At 54.5% G+C, this 10,548-nt stretch overlaps 1 protein-coding gene across 1 annotated transcript; it reads left to right on the top strand.

Moving 5' to 3' along the window:
• The first annotated feature begins 558 nt into the window (after positions 1–558).
• On the top strand, positions 559–7,909 carry RANBP1 (RAN binding protein 1). Its single transcript, XM_006768951.2, has 6 exons — positions 559–562; positions 810–1,020; positions 4,070–4,227; positions 5,959–6,087; positions 6,904–6,969; positions 7,496–7,909. Exons 1-6 carry the CDS (start codon positions 559–561, stop codon positions 7,615–7,617), a joined length of 690 nt encoding a protein of 229 aa, XP_006769014.1. The 3' UTR covers positions 7,618–7,909.
• The last annotated feature ends 2,639 nt before the right edge of the window (positions 7,910–10,548 follow it).

Genomic DNA, 10,548 nt, shown 5'->3' with positions numbered 1-10,548 from the left:
CTCCCCCTGTGGTCTGCCCCGCCCTCCATTCATTCTGGCCTAATCCCGGCCGGCCACGGCCTCTGCGGTCCGGGGGGGTCCTGGCCGGGCGGGCCCGGGGTGGGGGCGGCTTTGTCGGCAGCGGCTGTCTCCTTGCGGAGCTGGCCGCGCGCAGAGCCGCAGTGCCGTCGGACCCAGGAAAGCGGCGAAAGGCTTATCTTTTCTTTCTCGGCTTCAATCTGGTAATGAAGTGACCGGGTTTCTTAGAGTTTTGTGGATCAAAGCCGCGTGTTCTGTACCTAAAATAAGATCCTTTGCGTCCTCTCTAAAGCGGGCCAGAATTTTACGGCTCTTAATGTTATGGCTCCTTTGACTTTTATTTCCGAAGCAAGGTAAAGTTTTCGGACAGAACTGCGAATTCCTTGTAAAAAACTGGCAGCCCCCAACTTTTCCGTCTGGTAAGCAAGAGCACACGTTTTTCTCGATCAGTGCAAACTCAACCGGTTGCTTTTTGCTTTCATTGTAACACTGTCCTCTTCGGCCCATCATTGTGCCCTTTCATCAGTTAAACTGGGCCGTATGGGTAACTGCATATTACAGATGACGGCACTGAGGCTCCAGGAAACGGGGCGGGTTTCCCCCAGGCCACTTGCTCGGTAGGTGGCTGAGTTTTGGGAACCCCAGTCAGATGTGACTGATGCCTCCTAGGGGAGGAGGGTGCTGAAGCCCGGCGTGTCTCACCCTGTGCTGGGCCGACATGCAAACCTTTCCTAGTGTGAAAGGCTGGAGGCGTCATCTCTTGCTTTGTGCTGAGGCCATGCGCTGGTGAGGATGCCCACTTTGGACCCTGGTGAGCCCTGGCTTGCAGGCCATCAGTCAAAACTCTCCACACCTCCCTCCACAGGACACCCATGAGGACCATGATACCTCCACCGAGAATGCAGACGAATCCAACCACGACCCTCAGTTTGAGCCTATAGTTTCTCTTCCTGAGCAAGAAATTAAAACCCTGGAAGAAGATGAAGAGGAACTTTTCAAAATGTAAGTAACTGATCCTGTTACAGAAGTAGATTATCTTTCGTTTGAGACGGAATTGGTGCTTTTTGTGGGTGCCCAGGCCTTGCTTGACCTATCATTGGACTGAGGCTGAAGAAAGGGCCTGGAATTGTGTGATGACTAATCAGGGCTGCTATTGCAACCCACTTATTACATAATTTATTACTGGGTACCCCTGCTGCTCTGTGGCCAGTGCTGCGGAGGGCACAGGCACTCCCTGGTGTCCTGTGGCTGGCTGTTCTCTATCCACAAAGGTGCATCTCCCCATGTCCCGCCGACTCCCACAGCCCCTTTCCCTGGGTTGAGCAGGGAGTCTACTATTATTATTATCTTTTATCATTAGTAGTAGTATTTTGCACATGGACTTTAGCATTCTGAAGCTTGTGAATTTGTTTTTATTAAATATATTTTATTGATTTTTCACAGAGAGGATGGGAGAGGGACAGAGAGTTAGAAACATCAACGAGAGAGAAACATCAATCAGCTGCCTCCTGCACACCCCCTACTGGGGATGTGCCTGCAACCAACGTACATGCCCTTGACCGGAATCGAACCTGGGACCTTTCAGTCCGCAGGCCGACGCTCTATCCACTGAGCCAAACCGGTCAGGGAAGCTTGTGAATTCTTGATTTGTTGTGTTTAATACACAAAACAATGCCTGGAATTAGAACCAAAATGGGTGGTGTTATAGTCACTGGCATTACTTTTTAAAAGTTACTCTGAATGTGCTTCTTGGCACCTGAGTGAGAAGCCACAAGGCATTGTTTTTGGAGGGGGGTGCGGGTTAGTGTTGTTTTGAAGCAGTGCCTACACTAGCAGTCTGTTGTTGAGATGTCTGACCTGTGGCCTATTGGGCATGCTCAGAATTGCAGGAAATGCTACAAGTTAATGAGAATGGGGTGTAGTGTGTCCCTAGTCCAAGTGTGTGGAACTCTCCCCTCCCCAAACCTATCCAAGATACTGGGTTATGGTTTGAGTGCTTTGCTTGAGGTGGTGGCAGGGAGCAGAGGCAGTCACCAACCCTGGGACCCATCCCTTTAAGGAAGGGAGCCTGGGGAGACCAACTCCCAAGGACCTGGGAAAGGGTTGGGAAGCACAAGAGACTCGGTTGGGAAGTGTGTAAGGAGGACATTCTGATAAAAGGGAAGTATGTGCCCCGTTTATCAGAATTCCGACTTAACAGCAGTATCAAAGGTGGCGCCTCTAATTGTTCCTTGACCTTTTCCAAACAAGTCTGCTTATGCAGACCCCCGGGTGTTTACTGGAATCCTTATGCTTAATCCCTGGATGCCCTTGCCTGGAGGACAGTGTAAACACGCGTCCTCCCAAGATTATTCACTCTACTGATTGCATTAAAAAATTCCAATAAAAGCTTAATGAGCCCTGACTGGTTTGGCTCAGTGGTTAGAGCGTCAGCCTGTGGACTGAAGGGTCCCGGGTTCGATTCTGGTCAAGGGCATGTACCTTGGTTGCGGGCACATCCCCAGTGGGAGTGTGCAGAAGGCAGCTGATCGATGTTTCTAACTCTCTATGCCTCTCGCATCCTCTCTGTAAAAAATCAATAAAATATATTTATTTAAAAAAAAAAAGCTTAATGAGGCAGGCAAGCCCCTAAGCCCTCTCCCCCACAGTCAAACTGTGTCGGAGTAATCTCTTCATCCGTCATTCAGGGGCTGCTGGTCAGCCCTGGCAGGAAAGAAGAGATGGATATGCCCCTTTGATTTCAGAAGGCGGTTCTCCAAGTCTCTGCTCTGCCCAGAAATGATGCTGCGGCCAGGGCTGGCTGCTCCCACGAGTGATGTCTGCCGGTGGTGCTGTTACTGTCACCTTCTTGTCCCTGCGGGGGTGGGAGGTACTCTTGGTGTCCTAGACACAGGCCCTTCCTGAGGGAAGTGAGGCCAGCAAGTCTGACCTTTGTATGTGGCCCTAGGGGATTGAAATTTCTTTTGAGAGCCGAATTTTTTAAACTTAAACTATATAGGGAGGTACATTGTTAATAACTAAATGAGGGTACTCCTAAGGCTTAGGAAGAGCCACACTCAAGGGGCCAAAAAGGCTCATGTGGCTCGAGAGCCGCAGTTTGCCGACCATGGCTCTAGGTCAAAGCCCTTGGGGGGGTCCTTGTGAGAACATGCCTCCCTTAACAGTTGAGTTTTAGGGAGAGAGCAGAATTTCTGCAGAAAAGGGAACAACAGAGCTGGGACCCTGTGGGGAAGCAGAACGGGCAGGTGTGGTTGGTGATGGGAGGATGTTGGCCTGAGCCCTAAGGAGGACTGCTGGGCTCAGGGCTGTGGCGGCGGCCTTGCCTGGGCCCACTGAGGTACTGTTCTGGGCAGGAAGACGGATTGGGCCAGAGCCTGGTGGTCTGGTGGGGGCTGGGGAAGGACAGGGGGCATCTCACAGCTGAGGGAAAGGTTGGCCCCGTGGAAGGCAGGGGTCCTTGGCCCCCGTCTGCTTCCATGCTGTCCCTGTGGCCCCACGGGTCACCAGGAAGTCCCGTACCGTCTTCACAGACACGCTCAGCAGACTCAGGTGAGCTATTTTGCTGATGGGTCAGGTCTTTCTGTTAGAAAACATGCCTGGCCCTAGTCGGTTTGGCTCAGTGGATAGAGCATCGGCCTGCGGACTAAAGGTCCCAGGTTCGATTCTGGCCAAGGGCACAGGCTTGGGTTGTGGGTTTGATCCCCCCTAGTAGGGGGTATGCAGGAGGCAGCCGATCAATGATTCTCATTATTGATGTTTCCCTCTCTGAAAAAAATTTTTTTCAAAAAGGAAAACGGTGTGACTGTAGAAATCTTTTATTCTTTCTTATCATCATGTTAAAACTTGGAATTTGCTTTTTTGCTCTTTTGGTGACATTTTGGTTTGTAGTTCTTAGAGTACAAAGAAAGGAAAGGGTGTACGTTTGAGACATCAGGTACAGCTGTTTGTTTAGCACCCAGAAAAGAAGTGCTTTTTCCATCAAAAGGTTGGTGCCTTTTGTCTGGTACCTTTTCTGTGTATCTAAGCTCTCACGTAACGGCTTTTCTTGAAGGCGGGCAAAGCTGTTTCGATTCGCTTCCGAGAACGATCTCCCAGAATGGAAGGAGCGAGGCACCGGCGACGTGAAGCTCCTGAAGCACAAGGAAAAGGGGACCATCCGCCTCCTCATGAGGAGGGACAAGACCTTGAAGATCTGCGCCAACCACTATAGTAGGTGGCCTCGCGGGGGTGTTTTCCTTCTGGGCCCCGACACTGCCTCGGGGCAGCTTCCGACCTGTGGGCAGCCTGCTTCAGGGCTGCACTGCGACCCAGGAGTGTCCCGTCCGCCAGTGCACGTTTACAGTGTGTGTTTTCTTTTAATTTAAACTAGGAAATGAGGTTTTCCAACGTGCCTCAGACCTCAGAGCAGACCTGCAGAGAAGCTTATAGCCCACGGGGGTGTGGAGACTGGGCAGGTGGGACCAAGCGGGATGGAGGCAGAGCCCCAGTGTGGCCTCGGAACCAGGCTCGGCCTAAGGGCGTGTGAGTGCGTTTGTGTGTGTGCTCACGTGCCTCTGTGTGTGAAGTGCCTGGGCGGCAGCCTTCCCACCCGTTGGTGTGTTCTGTCCCCACGTGGTGTTCCCTGGGGAGGACATGGGATTGGAATGGGGTGGGGAGAAGGTGGTTGCCTCACCCTTAGGAGCCTGGGAAGCATCACGAGTGGGTGGAAGCCCTTGGGCAGGTGTGTTAGCGCTGGGCTCAGTGCGGTTGGGTTTTTAGGATTAGCCACCCAGGGCCTGGCCTGTGAAGAGGTCACTGAAGTCAGCATGTCCTGGACTCCCATTTCCGATCCAGGGCCGTGCTGCATTTCTGGTGTGATGTGTGTCTGACAGGGCAGGGCCCCTTTGCGCACAGGGTGACTGCTGTCAGGAACCAGAGTGCAATGGCCCTCGGGGGTGATGTGGGGGGGTCCTCCTTGTACCACAGTTGCTTCGGCCCCATTCGGCCTCTGTGTGCCAGTCTCCACGTCCCAGCCTGTCTGCTCTTCCCTGTCCTTGCTGATCAACCCAATTTGAAGTGCCTTCTCAGGGGTCTTCCTGACACTTGTGCTATTTTTAGAGGCTTGCCAGGTTGCTAGGTTACTTCTGTGTGAGTTGCAGGTGAGTCCTGGGCCTGGTGCACACTGTAGGCCCTTGGTGGACCCGGCGGCTGACGGTGGGAGGAGGCTGTGAATGCCTGCGAGGCACACAGGCTCGCCGCTCATCTGGGGGATGATGTGATGTGTGGCCCAGGGCTGGGCTGGGCCTGTCCCACATCCCTGGAGACCTCTGCTACTGGTAGACGGCCGGGCATGGCTCTGGGGGTGCTTCTGTTCTTCCAGAACAGCTAGTCTCCCTTGGGTCTACGTAGAGCCTGTGGAGATGGGGCAGTTTGTTTATTCCAGGCCATTGCTGTGTCTTCCGTGACATGTGACCATGTCACAAGGCTCATAGTGCCCACTTCTGGCAGCCTTGCGCTTCCCGCTGGCCTCCCTTGGCATATATGGCTAAGATTGGGTGTGTGGTTCTGACTGTGCACCATTCTGGGTAATCGCCCCACTTCTCAGCTTTTGGCCCTCTGATGACCCCCAACTTCCAAAGGGTCAGGTCCCCAGGAAGGGCTGGGTCTGCCTGTCATTGTGCCCATGTCTCTCCTGGGTCTGGAGGCTGCACCAGGGGCGGGCTGTGATCAGCTGCATTGGCTTTGGAGCCCTTGACTGATTTAGGGTGTTCTGGTTTTAAGTGAACATGGGGCATTTTAAAAGAGGTTTGGGTAAATTCCAGATTGCCCCAAATCATCCCTCTTTGGCCCAAAATGGGACCTTGGGTTGGCAGGCAGAACTGCAGTCTTGGAGTGGCGTGGCCGGGGTGGTAAGTTGGCCCTGTGGCAGTGGGCATTATCCTCATGGCGCTTCTCCTCCAGTCACGCCAATGATGGAGCTGAAGCCAAACGCAGGCAGTGACCGTGCCTGGGTCTGGAACACCCATGCCGACTTCGCTGATGAGCGCCCCAAGCCGGAGCTGCTGGCCATCCGCTTCCTCAATGCTGAAAGTAAGCAGGATGGGGGGCGGGCCGGCCTCCGGGCTGGCCTGGGTGCTGCCGCCAGTTTTACAGTGTAGCAGTTTCATTGCAAACAGAAACACTTGCTTTTCAGGGAGAATTGATGGTAATTGGGAAGCTGTGGTGGGAATTGTTACTATCTTGCTCTCTGGTGGGCCCTCAAGGAAGGGATCTAAGTGCAGTCAAGCCAAGCGCTCTTGCGTCTAGGTCTAGGAGCAGTGAGTGCCTTTCCCTCTTAACCACAAAGGAGGCTGCACCAGTCAGGTTCCCTTCACCATCACCTGGTCACCTGGGTGCCAGCAGGGGCTGTGCTAAGATCCACAGGCTGAGGCTGATCTCTCCCCTGCTTGGGTGTCTTTTCGGCCCAGGTGGTCAAAGCTGTGCCCAGTGGGCCCTGCAGGAGTTGGGTGGGCGCTGGAGCTCAGAGGCCCAGTAGCTCACCATTGGTGTGCGTGAACCTCGCTTCTGCTCTAGAACGGGGCCTATCCAGCAGCTACTTCAACCTGAATGGAGGGCAGAGTACCTGGGCGGAGGCCTTGCCCTTGGTTGCGTGAGGCCATCATACTGCTGCTGTGCCCAAATTGTTGCAGAGTCAGATGGAAGGAGACGGCTCAGCATAGCCGCTAGCCTCAGGAGGGACCTAAGAAACAGTCGCTGCCCAGTCTGGGCAGAAGTGGGTCCAGGGTCATGTTAGATGGTCCAGCTTGTCAGAGTGGCTATGGGACAGGCCGAGCCCTGGCTCTTCACACTTGCTGGACTTGTCCCCTTCACTTCTCTGGATTCTGAGGAAGTCTCTTCTTTCCGCAGATGCACAGAAATTCAAGACAAAGTTTGAAGAATGCAGGAAAGAGATCGAAGAGAGAGAAAAGAAAGGTAACATGGTGTTCATGGGTGGGGGCCTCCTTGCAGACTCACTCTGCACCCGGCTGCAGTCCCAGACGGGTGCTTTTTCAGTCTGCCACAGAAACATTCCGGGGACTGCGACTATCTTGACCTGTGCAGGGTGACGCAGCTGCCCGGGGACATGGTGCTTTCTGGGAGTGAGCTGGCCATCCAGGCCCCAGTGCATGCTCACTGGCCTGGCCTCAATGCCCTTGGGCCGGTGGGCAGGTCACAGTGTCTGACTGGAGCCCTACAGAGGCTGAATGGACTTTGAGAGGTCCTCACGGCCATCTGCTTATTCAGGGCCTGATAATGGCTGCCATAGCCAGTGACACAACTGAGCAGACTGACTGAGGTCCCAGGCATCTGTGTGTGTGTGTGTGTGTGTGTGTGTGTTTGGGTGACTCTGGAGGCAGGCGATAGAACAGCAGCCTGTCCTGAGGGGAGTGTCAGGCTCCCGCGTGGGCTGGGGAGAAGAGCGCTTCTCTGTTTTCTTACTGTGTTCCCCGTGTTTCAGGAGGATTGGGCAAAAATGATAATGCCGAGAAAGTGGCTGAAAAGCTAGAAGCTCTTTCGGTGGAGGAGAGCAAGGAGTCCGGAGAGGAGGAGACCAAGGAGAAAGCTGAGGAGAAGCAATAAGTCCTCTGCCCTTGTTTTCTGTTCCTTTTTCCTTTTTTAAAAAATTTGCCCTGCCCCGTCTTTTCGGTTTGTTTTTATTCTGTTTTGTTTTCACAAGGTACTTTATATAAAGAACTGAATTCCAACCTTCAGGTGGGTTTTTTTTTTTTTTTGAAGTTTTTGCCCTATTGAAGATGACCAGAAAATCCATTCCCCAGTCATGCAAATGTACTGTGCTAACTTTCTTTTCCATAGTGGAAACACTTATTTATAGTCATCAAACATAGTGAATAAACAACTCATTCGAAACCTTCACGGAGGGCAGGACCTTGTGTGCGCTGGCCCTGTCCTGGCAGCTGTGTGGGTTCCTGCTGGCTCCAGGGGGTTGGGGTGGCACTCTGGGTCAGACCCTGCTTGTTCTGCCCTGGACTTTGGGCCACTGTTGGCTACTGGGGCTGTGGTATGTCTGAGCTGGTACTAGTGGGGCAACTGGGCTCAGGGAGACCAGTGCTGGTACTGCCTCCTGAAGGCCTCAAGTGCCTTTGCCGGTGGTGAGGAGTAGAGAGGATTTTTTCTTCCTTTGCCTTTGGGGAAGAGAAAGGAAGATCACCAGATTCCTTGGCTGTGGTACAAGGAAGCCAAGCAGATCTCCGGGCTTTGGCCAAGGCTGTCTCTGGTCGGCCCTCGGGCTGGGAAAGGCCAGTCCTGTAGCACCCAACCCCAATCTTGCGGTGCCTCGGCAGGCCTTGGCCTCATCGCCATCGTCGGAGAAAACCGTCCCATCGTCCACGTGTTCTCGGCATCCATCTGGGTGGAATTGTGGACATCTGCAATGGCCTTAAATAAAAGGATGCTTTCAAGAGTGCAAATGGGGTAGTGCCATTTGGGGGTTTGTCTTGTAGATGGGCTACCTCTGTAGAATCATCCCACGTAAGGGAGGATTCTTAGTGTGCCGGCAGGCTTTGGAAAACATGTGGTCTCACCTGGGACGGTATGTTCCTGGCAAATAACCAGGCCCCGAAGAGCTGTGGCCTTCCCACCCTCAGCGGGGGAGGAGCAAATCTGCCCACCCAGATGGACATGCTCCTGCCGCCAGGGGCTGTTTGAGTTGACACCTACCAGGGGTCTTTCCAGTGTGGCTAAGTCTAGCTGGCCCCGTGTGTCCTGTGATGTTTGTCCAGTTTAAACTGTGTCCGTGGTCACTCAGGGATGCACCGCCAAGGGAAGCCACTCTTGTTTTAAAACTGAAGACTTCACTGGCCAGCTTAGTTGTGTCCTGGCAGCCTTAGGCCCCAGGGCACAGGTCAGTGTTGTACGGTGGTTTTTCTCACCTAAGGAGGGACACTGAAGCGTGTGCACCGCCCCTCTGGAGTTGGAATTGTGATGCTGTGAGGGCAGATGCCCCTTCCCTGGGAGGCCTCTGTTGGATGCATTATGTGAAAGGGCCCAGGGGCTTGACACGCCTTTCAGCACAGAATGGATGTTGCTGTTTTGGGCTCCAATGAAAGCTAACCCCACCTGATGTAAAACCCCAGGCTGACTCCTTGGGCGATGAGATGTCTCTCAAGCGGGGAAGCCCCTCAATTGCTGGAGGAGAGTGGTGCTGTGACCAGGGTGCATTAAAGATGCAGCTGTTCACACTACAGAAGGCGCTGCAAGGGGAGACATGCAAGTGTGAGCCAGGACGCCAGTAGGGGTTCCTTTAACCCCCCTCACTTGCTGCCCCCAGCCAGTGTAGGTGGCACAGGTGATGATGTTAAGCCAGAATTGAGGTGCTAACAATATTGGGGAAGAAGAGATAGGAATGACCTACAATTTTTTCATTCCTGTGGGTTGGAAGGGGGTTGGGATCACTGCGCTTTCCTTTCCCTGGGATCTTAACTCCTTGGGTAGAGTATTTCTGAGTTGTGGCCTCACTGGGTCTGCCCCACCCAGGACCCCCTCTGCAGGGACCTCAGCAGACAGACATGACAGCCCTCTCTTCCTTTGACCAGCATTTGGCACTCCTCAGCTCTCAGCTGACCTGGCACCCCTACACAGCAGGGCCCTACTGTGGGTGCAGTGCGGGAGGGGCCTCTTGATGTGTGGGCCTATGTCCAGGCCCTGTTACCAGAAGTTTGTGTGTGTGTGTGTGTGTGTGTGGCGGGGGTGGGGGGGAGCATTCCCTGTACAGGGCTGCAGAAGGGCAAGAACAAGGTGAAGTGGTGGGGCAGGGTTTGGCTGGTGTGGTGTCCCGTGTCCCGAGGGCCTGTTTGTATTAGGCCTGTAGGTCTATGGCATCTCCGCTAGGCTTGAGGAGGGGTCTGCTCCAGGTGGGGTCTGTCCTTTGTCCACCTTTGCACCTTGAATCCACCCCACTGCCCCCGACCCTGTCATAGAGCCAGTCCCCCAAGGGCTGGGCCTCCCGGAGTGGGCAAGGCTACAACTGGATGTGGTGGGAGAAAGCACATCTCCAGATCTGCTGTCAAGCTGCATTAACGCTGGGGTCTGGCCCCCATCCAGGGTTCCTTAATAGTAGCTTGCTGCCTTTGGGGCCGGGGCCTTAAGAAGGCCCACCTACCAGCATGGAGGGGCCTCTAGGAGCCATGGGCCTGTGTCGGCGTGGCCGGAAGAGATGGTCGCTGTGCCGCGGACAGAGACACTTGGTGCTCACTGGGGAGGCCTTGGAGCTTGATGGAGGTTCCGACGTCCCAGAGGCGCTGCACTTGCTGCCCAGATGGTCCCGCCCACCCCGCGTCAGCTCTGCGAGGCCGTGGGTCCACCTTAAGCGGCGTGGGCAGGGGCGAGGGGATTTCCTGCCGGAGGTGGGCCTAGGAGGTGGGCCTAGACCACGGGCCGATCCCACGCAGGGGCAGAGTGCCCGGTGCTTCCTGAGGGGTGCTCCACCCTGCCTCTGGGGGCCGAGGGACGGGCCTGGCCCGGGGCCTCTACCCACCCACACCCCAGGCCTGC

This window comes from Myotis davidii, unplaced genomic scaffold (genome assembly GCF_000327345.1).
Source record: "Myotis davidii unplaced genomic scaffold, ASM32734v1 scaffold223, whole genome shotgun sequence".
NCBI lineage: Eukaryota > Metazoa > Chordata > Mammalia > Chiroptera > Vespertilionidae > Myotis > Myotis davidii.
Note: the sequence above shows the minus strand (reverse complement) of the source record. Positions and strands in the feature narration are given on the sequence as shown.

Coding starts and splice junctions, on each gene's coding strand:
- RANBP1 (XM_006768951.2), top strand. Junction 1,021..4,069: donor GAAGAGGAACTTTTCAAAAT/GTAAGTAACTGA, acceptor CTTTTCTTGAAG/GCGGGCAAAGCTGTTTCGAT. Junction 6,970..7,495: donor CGAAGAGAGAGAAAAGAAAG/GTAACATGGTGT, acceptor CCCGTGTTTCAG/GAGGATTGGGCAAAAATGAT.